We start from the raw sequence: 21,119 nt of genomic DNA on the forward strand, positions 1-21,119 counted from the left end.
AAGAGAAGTGCACCAATGAAAAAGCCTGCATAAATTGCATCAGACAAAATCTACAACCTGACCACACAGCAGTCGACAAAAAGTGTCCAGTTTTCATAAAACAAAAAGAGATCCAGGCCATCAAAACTACCAAAAAAATAGACTTCAAATCAGCCCTAAATATATACAACGAAAGACACCAGCAATACCCAACTATTTCTCGGAATCAAACACAAATAATAACCCAGCAAAACAACAAACCAACAGGAAAAAACGAATTCAAATCTTCAAGCCACCTACAAAACACTACATCAACAAAACAACAACTTCCGCAACAAATTACTACAAGACGTAACCAGGTAGATTACCCCGACCTACCGGAACTAACAAGCGAATCCGATTACGAACCCGACGACCAACAAGATTTTCCAACATCCTTAAATAAAACCAAAACAACTAAGATTCTTCCAACAAAAGCTTCTAAACGACTTAAAACGCAAATAAAACGTGCACTCAACAGAAAAGAGAGAGACAATCAAAACAACAATACTAAAAAACAACTAAGAAAAACACATAAACTAAATATCCCTTCTTTATATCCTCTTCCTCCCCTTTCAATTCCCAACTTTCAACATGTCCATCAACATTTTCCAATGGAACATACGAGGTCATACCGCCCTATATCCCTAAATTCATGTATAGCTAAATTGATGGACAAGATCATTGCCAACAGGTTATGGTGGTTTGTTAGTAATAACAAACTCATTCATGACAACCAAATAGGTTTCAAAAGAGGAAAGTCGATAACTGATGCTCTATTATATGTAGAGCACATGATTACCGACTCTCCCGCAAAGAAAAAATACGCATCCCTCATTTCATTTGATTTCACAAAAGACTTCGATAAAATAGGAATTCATTCTGTTATATATCAATCATAGGAATAAGTGTAGCTGCAACTTCACCAGTACATACAATACAAAACCTAAACCAAAACGTCGTGTACAAATTCCAAAAAATTAAATTTATTCAAAAGACTACACAATTAATCTGGAACCGAACATCCACATGGTACAAATCAAATAACATAAGCAAAACTAACGTAACCCAGTTCCCAAACACAAATACCCATCAAACCCTATCCCGATTAGACATCACAAAATACACCAGACTACGACTCGGACACACAAAGATCTCCCATCAATACATACTCAACAACAACCTCCCCAACACCTGTACTTACTGTAGAAATAACACCCCTCTCACAATAACACACATCTTCCTCGAATGCCCAACCTTTCATCATTCTAGAAGCCAAACTTTCCAATGCCTTAATCCAACCCACTTCCTTAATAATCCCTCCATACAAAATATAGAAGTAGTTATAAAATTCCTGAAAAATACAAGACTTTATTTTCAAATTTAAAAAAAGAAACGAAAAAATCTCCTTTTATATTTACAACAACCAAACTCTCAATTACAAAATGAAATATATGTAAATGCATAAGTATATATAAATTTGAAATTAGCTTAAGGCCACCGTAGCCATAGCTCTTAAGATTTTTCTTAACTTGTAATTTTAATTATAAGTTACAGCTTTTTATAATAATAATAAATTAATCTTTAATTTTAAGTTGAGCCGATAGCCATAGCAGCTAGTGCTCTTTTTCTTGTTAGTCTTAAAATTCATTTTAAGCCTAATATATAATAATAATAATAATAATATGAGGTCTATCGCTCACTTTCACATATTTTCAATTATAACAAGTAAGGAAGGTTAAGTTCGGGTTTAACCGAACATTACATACTCAGTTGAGATCTATGGTGACAACATAAGGGAAAATAACCATGTAGGAAAATGAACCCAGGGAAACCCTGGAATGTGTTTGTATGACATGTCTATCAAATGAAAGGCATTAAAGAGTATTTTATGAGGGAGTGGGCCATAGTTCTATAGGTGGACGCCATTTAGGGATATCGCCATAAAGGTGGATCAGGGTTGACTCTAGAATTTGATTGTACGATATGGGTATCAAATGAAAGGTGTTAATGAGTATTTTAAAAGGGAGTAATCCTTAGTTCCATAGGTGGACGCCCTTTCGAGATATCGCCATAAAGGTGGACCAGGAGTGACCCTAGAATTTGTTTGTACGATATGGGTATCAAATTAAAGGTATTAATGAGGGTTTTAAAAGGGAGTGGTGGTAGTTGTATAGGTGGTCGCTTTTTCGAGATATCGCCATAAAGGTGGACCAGGGGTGACTCTAGAATGCGTTTGTACAATATGGGTATCAAATGAAAGGTGTTAATGAGTATTTTAAAAGGGAGTGGGCCTTAGTTCTATAGGTGGACGCCGTTTCGAAATATCGCCATAAAGGTGGACCAGTGGTGACTACAAAATGTGTTTGTAGGATATGGGTATCAAATTAAAGGTATTAATGAGGGTTTTAAAAGGGAGTGGTGGTAGTTGTATAGGTGGTCGTCTTTTCGAGATATCGCCATAAAGGTGGACCAGGGGTGACTCTAGAATGCGTTTGTACGATATGGGTATAAAATGAAAGGTGTTAATGAGTATTTTAAAAGGGAGTAATCCTTAGTTCCATAGGTGGACGCCGTTTCGAGATATCGCCATAAAGGTGGACCAAGGGCGACCCTAGAATTTGTTTGTACAATATGGGCATCAAACGAAAGGTGTTAATGAGTATTTTAAAAGGGAGTGGGCCTTAGTTCTATAGGTGGACGCCGTTTCGAAATATCGCCATAAAGGTGGACCAGGGGTGACTACAAAATGTGTTTGTAGGATATGGGTATCAAATTAAAAGTATTAATGAGGGTTTTAAAAGGGAGTGGTGGTAGTTGTATAGGTGGTCGCTTTTTCGAGATATCGCCATAAAGGTGGACCAGGGGTGACTCTAGAATGCGTTTGTACAATATGGGTATCAAATGAATGGTGTTAATGAGTATTTTAAAAGGGCGTGGGTCTTAGTTCTATAGGTGGACGTCTTTTCGAGATATCGCCATAAAGGTGGACCAGGAGTGACCCTAGAATTTGTTTGTACGATATGGGTATCAAATTAAAGGTATTAATGAGGGTTTTAAAAGGGAGTGGTGGTAGTTGTATAGGTGGTCGCTTTTTCGAGATATCGCCATAAAGGTGGACCAGGGGTGACTCTAGAATGCGTTTGTACAATATGGGTATCAAATGAAAGGTGTTAATGAGTATTTTAAAAGGGAGTGGGCCTTAGTTCTATAGGTGGACGCCGTTTCGAAATATCGCCATAAAGGTGGACCAGGGGTGACTACAAAATGTGTTTGTAGGATATGGGTATCAAATTAAAGGTATTAATGAGGGTTTTAAAAGGGAGTGGTGGTAGTTGTATAGGTGGTCGCTTTTTCGAGATATCGCCATAAAGGTGGACCAGGGGTGACTCTAGAATGCGTTTGTACAATATGGGTATCAAATGAAAGGTGTTAATGAGTATTTTAAAAGGGCGTGGGTCTTAGTTCTATAGGTGGACGCCTTTTCGAGATATCGCCATAAAGGTGGACCAGGGGTGACTCTAGAATGTGTTTGTACGATATTGGTTATCAAATTAAAGGTATTAATGAGAGTTTTAAAAGGGAGGGGTGATAGTTGTATATGTGAAGGCGTTTTCCAGATATCGACAAAAATGTGGACCAAGGTGACCCAGAACATCATCTGTTGGATGCCGCTAATTTATTTATATATGTAATACCTGCCAAGATTTCAAGGGTTTTTTATTTCGCCCTGCAGAACTTTTTCATTTTCTTCTACTTAATATGGTAGGTGTGACAACCATTTTACAAAGTTTTTTCTAAAGTTATATTTCGCGTCAATAAACCAATCCAATTACCACGTTTCATTCCTTTTTTCGTATTTGGTTTAGAATTATGGCATTTTTTTAATTTTTCGTAATTTTCGATATCGAAAAAGTGGGCGTGGTCATAGTCGGATTTCGTTCATTTTTTATACCAAGGTAAAGTGCGTTCAGATAAGTACGTGAACTAAGTTCAGTAAAGATATGTCGATTTTTGCTGTAGTTATCGTGTTAACGGCCATGCGGAAGGGCAGACGGACGACTGTGTATAAAAACTGGGCGTGGCTTCAACCGATTTCGTCCATTTTCACAGAAAACAGTTAACGTCATAAAATCTATGCCCCTACCAAATTTCAAAAGGATTGGTAAATTTTTGTTCGACTTATGGCATTAAAAGTATCCTAGACAAATTAAATGAATAAGGGCGAAGCCATGCCCATTTTGAAATTTTCTTTTATTTTTGTATTTTGTTGCACCATATCATTACTGGAGTTGAATTTTGACATAATTTATTTATATACTGTAAAGATATTAAATTTTATGTTAAAATTTTACCTAAAAAAATTTTTTTTTAAAGTGGGCGTGGTCCTTATCCGATTTTGCTAATTTTTATTAAGCGTACTTATAGTAAAGGAGTAACGTTCCTGCAAAATTTCATCATGATATCTTCAACGACTGCCAAATTACAGCTTGCAAAAGTTTTAAATTACCTTCTTTTAAAAGTAGGCGGTGCCACGCCCATTGTCCAACATTTTACTAATTTTCTATTCTGCGTCATAAGTTCAACTCACCTACCCAATTTCATCGCTTTATCTGTCTTTGGTAATGAATTATTGCACTTTTTCGGTTTTTCGAAATTTTCGATATCGAAAAAGTGGGCGTGGTTATAGTCCGATATCGTTCATTTTAAATAGCGATCTGAGATGAGTGCTCAGGAACCTACACACCAAATTTCATTAAGATACCTCAAAATTTACTCAAGTTATCGTGTTAACGGACGGACGGACGGACATGGCTCAATTAAATTTTTTTTCGATCCTGATGATTTTGATATATGGAAGTCTATATCTATCTCGATTGCTTTATACCTGTACAACCAACCATTATCCAATCAAACTTAATATACTCTGTGAGCTCTGCTCAACTAAGTATAAAAACATTTGTATCAGCCCACGCATATCCGCTTTCCATATGTTTAAACTCTTTCACTCGTTAAGCTACGTTACATTGACATTTCTTCACGCACCTATAACTTCTTCTAATAACTTTCTGACAGTAGCAGAGCACAGCGTGTGTGCCCGACGCACTCAATTGTGATAGACAGCCAAATATGTACTTGGGCAATGTTAAGAGCATAGATATGCAACGTCGTCGATAATATTTTATATATACTACTTATTGTATATGGTTACTAGCAGTATACTACATACTATGAAGCGTTACGTACTTTGCATTTATGATTAGTGTTGTCATGGGTGTGATCAGGGTGTAAGTGAATGCATTACATATGGGTTGTATAACATAGCTCGCGCATCGTTGCGCAAGATTGCTACTCGGTTGCAGTGCATCATTGGCTTTATTGCATTATTATCATATTATTATATGAGCATGTGTACGTTTACTATTATTACTATTATGCAAATGAAAATGTTTTATCAACTGGAAAATTGCTGTGAAATGCAAAAGATATGTGGAAACACAGATTGGCTATAAAGCTTGTGGGAAATGTGTTTGCTTGGTTATTACTTTTAATTATTCTAAAAAATCTTAAAAATATTTAATTTTTTAAACCATCTTCATTTTAACAATTTAGTAATACTCTAGAACTGCATTTTAATTATGCACAAAATATTGCCGATCTCTTTCAATACTTCGTCGATGAGATATCCAAGTTCAAGAACTATCAAAAGCCGACATTCAAAGAGTTTTATTTTTTGGAGCATCAAAGTGCGGAATGTAATACAACAGGTTTGTGATGAATCAATGTAATCAGTGGTGTGCACTCATTGAGCGCTTTCAGCGATCACTATTTTTGTTGATACTGTAACGAACCCACCTATGGAGCAGAGGTAGAGAGCGGCCCCCACTCCGTTGGAAGGACCAGGTGGAAAACGATTTAAACTACCTTGGTGTGACCAATTGACTCCGGTTGGCAGAGAGAAGGAGCGACTGGCGCGCCTTATTGGACGGCCATAACCGTTTAAACGGTTAAACGCCAATTAAGTAAGTAACGAGTTTTAGGAATTCTTGATTCTTCTGCACCTTCTGTTATAGTTCCAATCGCTGAACTGTCGAATAAATAACTCATATTTTCGGTATAGCAAAATGTTCTTTATTGACAACACTACTTTGTTGGGAGTACATCACAATTAATTTATAAGTATGCACTTATAGCGTGTTAAAATCTAAACTATTTGATTATTCCTCAGTTTCCGCTGCTATTATATTCTCTGTTGCATCGTTAACCTTTTTCTCCTAAGTTCTGGACTTCTCACGAACAGCCTTCTCGAACAGTTGCTTATTTATTTCTTATTTCTGCACTCGCGTTAACGTATTTCTACTTACTATTCCAAAAACAAAATACAACTTTTTCAAATTTAGAAAAATTAAATAATAACAATAATTATAATTATTTGGAGCTTTTCGGCCGATAAAATAAAGACAAAACACAAGGTTTCTCTTTTCCTCCTACGCGTTTCGATGAAATTTTTTCATCTTCATCAGGGATACTGTATATTTATCATTAAATATGACATAAAACAAAACAAACATTAACACATTAGTTAGAATTACACAATTCAATTCATGAATATTTAGTTGTAAAACTGACGCCGAGCTGAATAGTGAAAAGTTTTTGTGAAACAACCACATTTATGCTGAGTATTTTGACGTAAAATCCCAACCGTTGAGTGGGTCGAAAATACCTAACGGAGCGTTCAGAAAATTATCACTCAAGGATTGATCCACACTTGTGCTTGCTGAAAGCGCCCATTGCTTTAATGTTCACGCCTTTTCACCGTTACGGCACTGTATCATACACGGTTAATCGTGTAAGGGCTTTTTATACGACTCGATTTTCTACAAGTTTAACCATAGTTGTGAGAAAGTCGAGTCATTTAAAAAGGCCTTAACGTTCAAACGATTATAATATGTATATCTTTGTATTTTATCTTAACTCTTTATTTTTAACAAAGGCTACCGCTTTGTTTACGATCTACCAAAACCAACGGATTATAATTTCTCAGCGAGCAACACATACGTTGAGCTTAAAAATTTTAAAAATATTCAGCAGCTAATGACCAATGAATATTCTTGGTACGATGTCGATATGAATAAATTTCCACGTTTTCGTTTGAAAAGAGAGCGCATACCACCCATAAATGAAACTTTTCCACTCGTCTTAATGGCCAAGTAAGTAAAAATATATTTAAACAAGTAAAGGTGTCGTAAGTTCGGGTGTAACCCAACATTATATACTCAGCGTGAGCTTCAATTGTACATTTAATTTCAGATAAATTACTTTTCTACATAACACGTGGCACCGCCTGTTTAAAAAAAATGTCTCCCCATTTCCTCTTACAATAAAACTTCATAAGTGAAATATCATTGATTCCAAAATATTTTTTGCTAAGTTATAGCTTATTATTCTAGTCTACGACCCTTTTAAATTTGTTTCATATCTAAGTTGCCTTGGTCTTTAACCGATCCCGGCCATTTTTACTAGAAATATTTTCTGCTATAAGGAAAATATGTGTACACAATTTCATTACGATACGTTAATTTTTCTTCAAGTTATGGCTCCCGAAACAGAGAAAATTGCTTAGTCATAAAAGGCGGTGCCACGCCCATTTTTTAAAATTTGAAGTTTTTCCTATTTACTGTTATAAATCCACTTGGGAAATGAAATACCATTGATATAAAGCTCTTTTTTGCAAAGATATAGCTTATTTATTCGTCCACGACCCTTTTAAAAATATTTTATAGAAAAGTGGGCGTGGTCCTTAACCGATTTCGTTAATTTTTCTTCAAAGCATTCCCTATATTAAAGGCAACCTCTCTGCCGAATTTTGTTACGATAGGTTTAACGATTTTTGATTTATGATTAATAATATTTGTAAAATTGATTTTATAACAAGTGGGCGGTGCCACGCCTATTTTAAAAATGTTTTTCAAATTTTTATCAAGAGTCTCAATATCAGTCCACACGTAGAATTTCAACATTCTAGGTGTATTATTTACTAAATAATCAGGTTTTTTGTGTTTTCCAAAATGTTATATATATAAAAAGTGGGCGTGGTTATCATCCGATTTCACTCATTTTCAATACCCATCTATTCTGGGTCCAGATAAGCACGTGCACCAAATTTGGTGAAGATATCTGAATATTTACTCAAGTTATCGTGTTAACGGGCAGACGGACGGACGGACGGACGGACGAACATGGCTCAATCAAATTTTTTTTAGATACTGATGATTTTGATATACTGAAGTCTATATCTATCTCGATTCCTTTATGCATGTACAACCAACCGTTACCCAATCAAAGTTAATATACTTTGTGTGCAAAGCACTCTGGGTTTAAAAAAAGAATTATTACATTGGTTGGAGATTGGATAGATACAGAGAAAGGCAGAAGGAGAGGTAGCGGAATGGTAGTAGAAATTGGGTTATAGATGCAGAGGGAGAGGGAAAAGAGATGGCGTAATGAGTGAGAGAGAGGAACAGACAGATACCAATAGGGATACCAACGGCAAAGAGAGAGGAAGTGGGATAAATAAGTGTAGAAGAGTATTAATCATATGTTATAACTAAGTAAAATGTATTGTTCAAATAAATAATTATTTCTGGATTTCGATTGTCAGCGAAAGCAATGCGACGCGTAATAGCCTCTTCTAGTTTTTCATTAAAAGACTTTTCTTTGTGGCTGTCCATTAAACAAGGCCTCCATGGTACAAGATGGGCTTCACAATCGCTGTAAATTCCCAATTAGGGGGGAAAGGGCTCCACATGCCGTCATAATTTTTTGTATCTTGTATACAGTTTCCTGGTCCAACAAGCTTCCTCGTTGTGTTAACTGACGCCAATTCGTAACACCAATAGAATTTTAATCATATTCCCACTAGCGCTTCCAGCGAAGTGGAGCCGCTCTTTGCCTTTGCTTCCACAGGCGGGTTCTCACAATACCTTCTTGGACGAAGCAACATCTTTCATTCGCATAACATGGCCTAGGTAGCGAGCTGCTGTGTTTTAATTCGCTGAACAATGCTGATGTATGCGTAAAGCTCTTTGATGACCAGCGGCCCCAGCAACAGAGCTGTAGTACTCCGCCCTGCATCTTACCGCTGTTCACTTCCCTTTTGACTTCATATAGCGGTTTGGGAAATATTCTTCCTTCAACTTAGCATGTAGCAAATCCATCTTGTCAAGGTACCCACCCTTTAACGAAATTAAGATCATCGACGCTCGCCCGCTTCAAGACATTGGTGAAAGTCCCTAGAATGTCTTTAAAGACTCCCCCGTTGTTCAGAAAACCAGTTTTTCGGCCATGATCGATTTTATACAGACAAATATTACCCTTTCAGAGTTCATTTCATTTCATTTCATTTCATTTATTAGGCATTTTCCTTATATCTATGTATGTACATATTAAAATAACATCGTAAAAGCAAACAATTTAATCTTATATATATGGGATATATGTACAAGTAGATATAGGAAAAGTTAAGACATTTTTATGCCAATTCAGCATAGTGACAAATGTCAATTATAGCAAATATAAAAAATACAGTGGGGTGAACTGTTAAATAAAGTGATTAAATTATAAATGGTTGTTTAATTTAATTATAGTATATAAAAAGATTCAGCTAAAATTCCAACAAACCCATGGGTAAATGAAAGGAAAAGCAATTAAAATTATGAAGTATTTGTTATTATAAACGGTTTATGTAGCTGGCTGAAGCAAAACTTCGATTTCATTGTGTGCGAGGCCTAAGAGGAAGGACTTAACACTTTCTGTAAATTGCCGAAGATTCCGTAAAGTACGTATTTCGGTGGGAAGTATATTGAAGAGTTTTCGTGAAACAATTGTGAAAAACTTGCTTGAATGTGTGGTTCTGGTCGAAGGTACAACGACTCTAGTTTGTGAGTTTGTCCTCAGGTTATATGTTTCCGACCTCATACTTTGCAGATAGCCACATCTAATAAAAAAAATTTTTAAAACTTTGAAATAATACAGGTCCTTGACTGGGAGAATCCCTAGACTTCTAAAAAGTTCTCTCGATGGATGCAGCCGGTTAACATTAGATATTTTTCGAACAGCATACTTTTGCAATACTAGTAACGGCTGGGTTTTGTTAAGGGTGGCGCCACCCCAGCAGCAGATTCCGTATTTTAATTTAGAATGAAAGACCGCATAATAAACTATTTTGAGAAGATTGTTGGAACCGGAAGTTCTGAGATGATAAAGACAACGCAAAGAGAATTGAAGATATTTTTTTAGACGGGATATATGGTTACCCCAGCTCATATTCATATCAACCGTTACACCCAGATACTGAAATTCATCAACATAGTCTATCGTGAAGCAGTACTTACTACAGGCCACAAGCGAGGCGAAGGTACCGGACTGAAAAACTTGGCACATATTGTCATGTAAAGCAAATCGCTCGCAAATCGCAGAATGAAAAACAATACTTACATCCGGTGGTTTTTTTATATTTAGACTAAAACTCATGAGTTTGGTCTTATTGCTAGCGACGAGCTTATGTTTTGCAAACCAAGTTCTCAGTAGATGTACATCATGGTTTATACTACTTATCAAATCAAAGGTGTTAGGAGAACTATAGGCCATCGCAAGATCATCTGCGAATGCAGTGACTTCCCCCAAGAAGGGCATATCAAAAATTGAATTAACATAAATTAAAAATAAGATGGGACCGAGCACGGAGCCTTGCGGAACCCCTCTCGTGATTGGATTAGTCTTCCCCAGCTTTCCGCAAACTCTGACGCATTGTACCCTTTCAGAAAGGTATGATTGAAACCACTTATGTACAAATCCTCGAAAACCGGCATCATACAATTTATTTATTAAAATAGCATGATCTACCGTGTCAAAAGCTTTGGTTATGTCTACGAAAAGACCAGCGCAATTTTTTTTATTGTCCAACTCTTGATAAATAAAAGAGCAGAATTCTAGTAGAGCATCTTCAGTAGAGCGGTTTGCTCTAAAACCAAACTGCCTTGGACTAAAAAAGCTTCTGCTTTCTAGAAACTGCATAATTCGATTTTTAAGAGCTTTTTCAAAGACCTTAGATATAGAGGATAGAAGTGAAATAGGCCTATAGTTATTTTTATCTTCCCTGTTACCCTTTTTAAACACGGGTATAATAATTGCACATTTCAAGGCATCGGGGAAAATTCCTGTAAAAACACTAGTATTAAATAGATGCTTTAGTACGTCAAGCATATTAAGGGCTATGTTTTTAAGAAGTTTATTTGAAATACCGTCGTATCCACTAGAGCCAGAGTTGCTTAGACTTTTTATTATTGCAAGGAGCTCAGTGCCTGTGAAGGGTTCAAACATAAAACTGCACCTAGAAATAGATGCGTCACCACTGGACATGATGCAGTTGCAGGAAGAAGTATTGCATTGACCAACAGACACAAAAAAATCATTAAAAATATCAGCAACAACAGAGGGGTCGTCAATCATATTGCCACAATTATTCAGAGCAATAACCCGTTCACTACCAGAGCTATTTCGGTTGATAATGCTATTTACAACTTCCCATTCTTTTTTAGTGTTCCCATGGCAGCTCAATAGTCTACTCCGGAAATAGGTATCTCGGTGTGATTTTATGTCTTTATTTAATTTTTTGCACAGCTTTTTGTAACGAGATCGAAGCGCAAGATTTCTTGGATGCTTTCTACACTTAACACCTAACTTATTTTTCAATTTAATACTTTTTAAAAGGGCAGAATGCATCCAGGGTTTAAGCTTGGTTTTGGATTTACGTCGAGCACAAGTGAAACTAGAGAATTCTATGTGACCATGCAATATATTTATAAACAGAGAGTATGCTTTTGAAATATCTTTCTCAGCGTAGACAACAACCCAATCCTCATAAAGCAGCTTTTCATTAAGCATGGAATAGTTTATCATATTCGTTTTTGTATTGCTCGTTAAATCTTTCTTTTTCATATGGAACTCAAGTTTTTGGCATCCCTTGATTTAGTCCTATGTATCCATCTAATATTCTGCTAACCCATTACACGATCTTTTTACCTGATATTTGCAGCATGGGAGTGAGTATACCACCTGGATCCGACGACTTAAGTTTACAGAAAGTCTTCACCACCCATTCGATCTTAGTGATAGTCACTAACGTTCCATGATCGGAGTTTAAGTGCTGTTGACCGGCTCGTCCGCATTATTTTCTCATGAATAAACGTTTCAAGGGACTTTTTACAACAGCAAGATCATTTCCTGTTCCCCTGTTTTAGTCCGTAGACTTTTATATCTGGATAAGGATTTTCCGAACATTGTCGTTTCGCTGGATCATTCTATTATGTCTCACAGAAGTTTTTTCCATGACGTTATCTTTGCTCTCCTAGTTTCACGCTGTATATCCTAAAAAGATCCATCCATTCATACCAACATACCCGAATTCTACGTATTTTGCTAGTTTTAAAATAAGCCTCACCTGCTCCGATGAACCTCCAACTCTTTGGTCCAGCATAACGGCTCTGCTTTGCATCTGGGTCCCTTCAGAGTGTTGACTTTATTATACTCATTTTCTAACGTTTTAGTTACGATGTTATTGCTCCCTTCCACCTCTGCCGTGGTAATTACCTAGGAGACCCAGTTTTCTATCTTCACATGTTTGGAGCTTGAGTCAGTCCCCTGTTCTAGGGTTTATAGATGGAAACTTTTTGTTCTTTGTTAAAAGGTTTCCTTAAATTTCCGTCATATACCTCTACCGATGGCTGAAATTTCAAACTATCGTTTGTTAAATTATTCTGTCCGCCGTTCAGTTAAAACTTATGACGTTGTTTTATTTCACAGCATTTTCGTCAAGATTCCGGTGCCATTGTGCAACACTGCCGAAATACATAAATTCTTAGCACCCATTGATAACTTCACTTTCAAATCGACTCAGCGCATCCTAAAAGAGTAAGTTATCAATACATATGGGGTATTCCATCCCATTTCGACCAATTTTGAACCCGACCCCTTTAGAATTGGCTGAAAGTTTTTTTTTCTTTTTTTTCTAGCTTACGAAAGACGTTTTTCAGAAGTTTTTCAAATTTTCTCATCCAACTCAAAAAAAGTTAAGAATTTTTAAAAAACACCGTTTTTGTTTTCAAAATGCTATAACTTTTCCAAAAATTGACCGTTTGCGATCTTTTTTTTTTAAATTTGTTTTTAAATGTACTATTCGGAAAAAATACAAAAAAATTTTTAAAGTTTTTTTTTTGTAATTTTTCAGTTTTTCGAGATTTTTGGAATTTCGCCATTTTTTTTCTCATAAAAAACTTCAATCAATTCTGCAATCATCCCCACTAATCCCGGAGTGGTCCGATAATTTGTTTTTTTTTTTATTTAATTGAAAAAAAAAAACTTTAAAAATTTTTTTGTATTTTTCCCGAATTGTACATTTAAAAACAATTTAAAAAAAAAAGATCCCAAACGGTCAATTTTTGAAAAAGTTATAGCATTTTGAAAAAAACACCGTTTTTTTTTTTTAATTCATAACTTTTTTTGAGTTGGATGAAAAAATTTGAAAAAATTCTGAAAAACGTCTTTCGTAAGCTAGAAAAAGAAGAAAAACTTTCAGCCAATTCTAAAGGATTCGGGTTCAGAATTGGTCGAAATGGGATGGAATACCCCATATGTATATTTCAACTTTATTTTAAGTTTATTTTACTGCTATTTTCAATTTCCGATTAGCCGTTAGTTTAAACCTAATTTTATGCTCTTTACTAACAGAGCAATGGAATATTATTTGCGTCCGCGAATACGTACCGAATTGGCAAAACTTTGGAGTACGAACAATTGGAGAATTAAACTCGCAGAGCATAAACACCGTCTCTTCCGTGAACAGCAACGTACCGTGTTGTATGAGTCGATGCTGAAACATAATGTTTTCCCCAAATACACGCAATTCCTTAAAAATTTTTACAGTCATGTGAAAAATATTGATTTCTTTGATTTCATAAAAAGCCGTTGCGTTATAACACCTGAGCAACAGAAAGCAGAAAGTTTGTCGAAACGAAAACGATTAGAAGAAGAGCAGCGATCGCAGGAGTTGCAGGGCAAAAATGAAGACAATTTATTGCCTGAAAAGGAAAAGGCTGCAGAACCGCCTAAAGATGGATTAAGGCCAAGGAATTTGTCGAGATATCGTGGTAAACCGCAACCGAAATGTATAACTACTATAACACATATCTCAGATCAGGTGGTTGATGATTAATTTATGTATGTTTTGTTTTATAAAACCAATATATAAATGTATATAAATTTAATTCCAAATTCCTTTATTTATATCATATGGAAATGTAATTTCATCTCTTAAGCTCAACCTCTCTTTCAATCACACATTTGGGTCGTCGCTTTCATTGAAAAAAAAACTAAAACCAGTTCTTCCAATGCCACACTCTCTTAAAAACCCATGTCGACGGCCCGGCGGCAACTTCACTTGGAGTCAATCCCAATCTCCTAAAATCCTAACACATCTCATTGAAAATGATATTCTCAGCTACTCAGATATAACGATTATTTGGAAAATATTGTGAAGTTAAGGTCAGCACTACATCAGATCTTACGATTTGCTTTAAATGCAGTTCGCAGCTGCTACAGGAAGTTCATTCAACAAGGCTAACTAGATATATTTTTGGAATTCACAAAGAGCGCTTACACCCCTGCATACAATATATCGCAAGCTGTTTGCGACTTCTAATATTCGCTTCATTCCGATCGTTGTCTTTCTTACTTAATTGGCGCTTAACCGTTTAAACGATTTTGACCGTCCAACAAGGCGCGCTTTTTTGGGTTAACTGGTGCCAATTGGTCCCTCCAAGAGAATAATCGTTTTCCACCTGGTCCCTCCAGCGGAGTGCGGGCCGCCCCTTCCTCTGCTTCCATAAGCGGGTTCCGATAAAAATACTTTCTTAGCCGGAGCGTCATCTTTCATTCACATTCCAACCCCGGTCACATAACCTAATACATACTTATATTGCGCATTAAATCCCTAAACGTTTGAGCTCAAACATGAAATTAGGAATTTGTTTCAAAAACACCCTATTTCAGATTTTGTTTCAAAATTGCCCAAACATAGTTCAAATTCAATAAATTTTGACACTTGTTGGGCTATTTAAGAAAGAAATTCTGAGATGGGGCGATCTTCAACAGAATTCTGACATAAAGCGTTTTTGAAACCAATTCTCGAATAGGGTGTTATTAAAACGTTTTCTGAGATAGTGCGTTTGCGAAACGGCATCCGCAGTACGGTGACATTCCACTCAGCAGTCGATGTATTATCAACCGTAAAAACACGAATGTTCTGAACCTGTCTAACTATTGCTATTATTACTTGAACAGCCCACGGGCTAGAGTGGTTTCCCTATTCCACTGAAATTTGCCGATCGTCGCACATTAGTACGGGTTTCCCAACATTCCAAACACCAAAACCGAGCTAAACGCCATATAAACTCATACTAACTGCAGACTTAGCCGTTAGCTCCATAAATAGCTATAACCGTATACATTGGCGTTGTTCTTTTTTAATTTTTATACTCAGCTGAGCAGAGCTCACAGAGTGTATTCATTTTGTTCGAATAACGGTGATCATTAACGGCATAAATAATCGAGATAGATATAGACTTCTATATATCAAAATGATCTGGGCGAAAAAGATATTCATTTAGCAATGTCCGACCGTCCCTAAACACGATAACTTGAGTAAATTTTGAGGTATCTTAGTGAAATGTGGTATGCAAGCTCCTGGTGACTCATCTCGCTATTTAAAATGAACGAAATCGGACTATAACCACGCCCTCTTTTTCGATATCGAAAAACCGAAAAAGTGCGATAATTCATTACCAAAGACGGATAAAGCGATGAAATTTGGTAGTTGGGTTGTCCCTATGACGCAGAATAGAAAATTAGTAAAATTTTGGACAATGGGCGTGGCACCGTCTACTTTTAGAAGAAGGTAATTTAAAAGTTTTGCAAGCTGTAATTTGGCAGTCGTTGAAGATATGCTAAATAAAAATTAGCAAAATCGGATAACGAACACACCCACTTTAAAAAAAAAATTTTAAGTTAAATTTTAACAAAAAATTTAATATCTTTAGAGTATGTATATAAATAAAAGAAATGGTTGTGGCTCCGCCCGTTTTCATTTAATTTGTCTAGAATACTTTTAATGCCATAAGTCGAGCAAAAATTTACCAATCCGTGTGAAATTTGGTAAAGGCATAGCTTCTATCCCGTTAACTGTGTAAATGGGCGAAATCGGTTGAAGCCACGCCCAGTTTTTATACACAGTCGACCGTCTGTCCTTCCTCTTGGCCGTTAACACGATAACTTTAGCAAAAATCGATATATCTCTACTAATCTTAGTTCACGTACTTATCTGAACTCACTTTAACTTGGTATTAAAAATGGGCGAAATCCTACTATGACCACGCCCACTTTTTCCGTACCGAAAAATGAAAAAAATTCCATAATTCTATATGAAATACGAAAAAAGGGATGACACACGATGATTGGATTGATTTTTTTACGCAAAATATAACTTTAGAAAAAAACTTTGTAAAATGGGTGACACCTACGATATTAAGTAGAAGAAAATGAAAAAGTTCTGCAGAGCGAAATAAAAAGCCCTTGGGATCATGGCAGGAATACTGTTCGTGGTAATACATACTATATAAATAAATTAGCGGTACCCGACAGATGATGTTCTGGGTCACCCTGGTCCACATTTTAGTCGTAATCTCGAAAACGCCTTCACATATACAACTAAGGGGCACTCCCTTTTAAAACCCTCATTAATACCTTTAATTTGTTACCCATATCGTACAAACACATTCTAGAGTCACCCCTGGTCCACCTTTTTGGCGATATCTCGAAAAGGCGTGCACCTGTAGGACTATGGCCCACTCCCTTCTAAAATACTCTTTAATACCTTCCATTTGATACCCATGTCATACAAACACATTACAGGGTTACCCTAGGTTCATTTTCCTACATGGTGATTTTCCCTTATTTTGTTTCCAAAGCCTTCAGCTGAGTATGTAATGTTCGGTTACACCCGAACTTAGCCTTCCTTACTTGTTTAATATAAGTGACTAAAGGCCGTTCTCACAATCTTCAGTGAGTTACATACCTTGCGTTCCAATAAACAGTGAACCAGATACCGATAAAGATTTAACATTGTTATGGAAACGCATTTTCTACGGGAAGCAGTAAGGAAGGCGGTCGGCATGATGTGGTGGTGCGCAATAGCTAGTCATTGTCGGCTGGGGCGGGTCCTTGCCAACCTTACTGTTCCTGCGCCATAATCAGAAAAAAGTTCCTATCATGCCTATCAAAACTAGCTGTCAAAAAGCGCAGAGACGACTCAAAACGCTTATAATTCAAAATAAAACAACATCCGGCCGAACCGGATGTCACGGACAGACCGTTAAACATTCAAAATTTAAATTCAAAAAAAAAATAACCGCAAAAAAAGAAATTGACGCAAAAAAAATTACCGAACCGGACATGGCCGGTTACTAACGCTGAAAATTAAAAAAAAAGCTGAAAAAGAAAAGGAAAACAACAAAAAGGCCGAATATATTCTGGGGGCGCCGCGGGTGGTGTTGCGACGCCCGGTGCTTTAACCCACCCTCAAATCCATGGCCACCGACGCACCTGAATTTCGGTGGCCCCTTACCTGTCCTACCTAGTACCCTCTAAATAAAGATGAACGTCAACATTCCCATTACACACACTTTATTTATAATTCATTGCAAGAAAACTTACTCAAAATGTATCTGAGTATAAAGCGAATTAATACGAGGTGAACCTCTTAAGTCTAAAACTAACTAATGGTCAATCTTACAAAATCACGACCAAGGATAAGGACTCGTTCATCACTGAAATTTAACTAGGTTTTATATCTGATTCGCATATCCGATTAACGCGGACAATAAAAGAACTGAGTCTGTTTTGATTTTGCTTTTGCGAGATAATATTCCTTACAAACGTTCTGGCCTAAGACCTTAATTGATTGCAACAATACGTATATACAGGGCAACGAGTGCAATACATCTAGATTTATACTAGGACTCATCCAAGTATCACAAAAAAAATGTACAGCGAAGGAAAGAAATAAAATCTCCTAAACCAATCCCCTTTCCTTATTTGGTTTTCCTTAGCGGCAATAGTCGCACTCTTTGCCGTTTTCAAATCCTTCTTACTATACTTAAAAGCTTTAGAAAAATGATCGCTCAGAAATTTTAAAACGCCTGCATTTCTTTAGATTATTCGAATTAGCCGGATTGCTCGAACTATTCGATTAGATTCGCTTCGAATAATTCAAAGTACGTATATTCGAATGTAACTTCGTTAAAACAGAGAACTGGAAGTTTTAATGTAATTATTGAATCATTAGTACTTCAGGGGGTAAGTATTAGTAACTATGGTTAGGTATTAGTATTGGTGCGTTAAATGCTACTAATTCTAGTTGAGTGTAATCGATACTTGTGTCGATGTTGTAACTACGAATGTGGTTTGTTGGGTTTCTAAGTATATGAGTGTGTTGTTTCGTGAAGAAGAATCAAAAAAATTTCAGCACACCTTTCATATTTTATAATAAAGTCGCTACTAAATTCTAATTACACTTCGCCTCTTCAATCTTGTATTAATTAAAGATCGCTTGGTGGCTCTGTTATCTGGGTTACCTTTTTCTACTCTCTTGGTTGTTCCTATCGCACTTCATAAAGTGTTATTTGTTATTTCAAAATTCCTACTGTTTATACGCTAAAACGTATCCCAAAGATGCTGACCTGACGATGTGCAAAATATATGTGTCTAATACGTGTACATGACAGTAGGCCTAATAGTTTATTGCCATTCCCAGAATGACAATCCACACCCTTACTTACCTAAATAGCTAATCATACATATTAAGGCTAGGTATGTGTGTTGTATATTTATAAATCTAGTGCGAGCTACGTAATTCTACATATGTATTTATGATGATGCCTTCATTGGCCACTCTCTAATCTATATTATGGATAATATGTAAATATTTGTATATATATATACACGTATACATTTTGCCTATATCCTAAGACAAATTCAATTTACAAATTTTGTTTCATTTTCCTTCTTTTCTTGGTTTAATTCGGAGCTTTAAAAGCATGATTACGGCCCCTATTATGAGCATCTTTCGATCTTCGACTGTGGTCGAAAGAGCTGATCGAACGAATTTTCATTCGGTATTATGACGCACGTTCGATGAAGGCAAGCATTATTGTGAATTTCAATAAATTCAAAAGTTCACAATAGCAAATTTCCTTCAGCTGTGAAATAAAATAAAATAAATAGACAAAAGCAGAACTAGTTAATAAATGCGAATATTGAAAATAAAAGTATGACTACGACGGAATTGTGGTTTTATGATTCGTCAGATGAAGAGAAAAGCTTACTGGAGCTAGCCAGAAGTAGAAAACGCGTGAGGGATGCTTCAAATACTTTGAAAATGAATTCCACCACGTAAGTGTAGCTTTCTAAATAAATTGTTAAATTGTTGAAATTATAAGTTTTGATTATAGATTTATTCAAAACTTCAGACTGTCCAAAGAAGCGTTCATGGACTTGTTGTCCAGTACAGATGAACTGCTTCAGCAATGCACAAGAGCCAAGCATATTCCTAATATTCTAAAATATGCAACAGTTCTCCGATTTTGTGCTCGGGGATCCTACCAACTGAGCATTGGAAACGAAAATGCATTCGTACTTGCCCAGCCGAATGTGTCTGTGGTTCTAACAGAGGTGTTGAATGTCTTGGAAAATTTTATTTGTGAAAGATGGATAAAATTCAATTATGAGGAGGCTGAGCTACATCAATCAAAGTTGCATTTCTATAATGTTAGCAGAATTCCAGGGATTATTGGCTGTGTTGATGGCACACACATTAAAATTGTTGCTCCCAAAAAAGAATTACAGAATTTATATTACAACAGAAAAGGATTCTACATCATTAATGCTATGATTGTAAGTATACCATTTTGATATTAGTTTCAGGTTGTAAATACATAAGTTTACATCTTTATACAAATATTTTTTAGGTTTGTGACCATTCTATGACTATACGATACATAAATGCAAAATATCTGGGAGCAACACATGATTCTTGTGTGTTCAATATGTCGGCCTTGAAATCACATTTGGAACAGCAAGAGCCCTTCACTACACACCAGAAAAAGCAATACAAATTATAAACGTGTGTGCGGCTTTGCACAATACAAATTTCTGTAGAAGAGTTATCTAATGAAGAGGACGACCATGATATCCCATTCGCCGAAATTGAATCCACAACCAACTCGGAAGCAGAAGAAATCAGAAACTAAATATTGCGAGTTTTGTAGATACTTCATTTTATTGAAATAGAAAATTCATATACATGTATATATATAAAAAAGTATTTGCTAAATTCATTATGGTTCTAAAAAGCTAAAGATTTTCAGTTTTCATAATACAGTCTTAAATTTTATTATAAATTTGGTATAAAAAATATCACTTCAGTTTCATATGTTTGTTTAAAACAAAAAAAAATCAGGTATTGTTCAGCACTTAAAGCATAAATTTGTGCCCTTATTTTTTCATTTGGCTTTTATACAACTCCAGCTTTTCCTGTTTCAATTTCAAAAAATCACGTTTATAATAGTACTCCAAGCTATACGTTCTCTTCGCATACTTTTCTGTCTCAAGAGCACTTTTTTTGATCTCTTCCAATGTTTTCAGCATCTCTTCTTAAACATTTTTTTGATTTGCTGTCTGCTCTTGCAATAGTTTGAGCCTATCGTTTTTGCTGCACTTTTTCGATTTGCTTTTCGTGGCCTCTCCTCATCAGGTGCACCACTTTGTCCACTTACTTCCAAATTCTCATCCGATTCTAAGTTATCACTATATAATCGCTCCACAATCATATCTTCACAATCTTCATTCACATTAGTACTAAGGCCATGCTCTTGTCCAGGTGGATCTACACTGGTCTGAAGACTTAAAAAACCCATTATAGACTCTTCTGA

The 21,119-nt window shown here is 36.0% G+C and overlaps 1 protein-coding gene across 1 annotated transcript in view; it reads left to right on the top strand.

Annotated features, from left to right (window-relative positions):
- ms(2)34Fe (male sterile (2) 34Fe) overlaps positions 1 to 20,309 on the top strand; it is a 79,351-nt gene extending 59,042 nt beyond the window's left edge. The window contains exons 9-14 of the mRNA XM_067791891.1: positions 5,632 to 5,786; positions 7,013 to 7,229; positions 12,883 to 12,990; positions 13,807 to 14,275; positions 19,834 to 20,082; positions 20,157 to 20,309. Of these exons, the coding sequence (XP_067647992.1) occupies positions 5,632 to 5,786; positions 7,013 to 7,229; positions 12,883 to 12,990; positions 13,807 to 14,275; positions 19,834 to 20,082; positions 20,157 to 20,309 (1,351 nt within the window). The remainder of the gene's footprint in view (positions 1 to 5,631; positions 5,787 to 7,012; positions 7,230 to 12,882; positions 12,991 to 13,806; positions 14,276 to 19,833; positions 20,083 to 20,156) is intronic.
- Positions 20,310 to 21,119: the final 810 nt, after the last annotated feature.

This window comes from Eurosta solidaginis, chromosome 5, assembly GCF_040869045.1.
Source record: "Eurosta solidaginis isolate ZX-2024a chromosome 5, ASM4086904v1, whole genome shotgun sequence".
Lineage (NCBI taxonomy): Eukaryota > Metazoa > Arthropoda > Insecta > Diptera > Tephritidae > Eurosta > Eurosta solidaginis.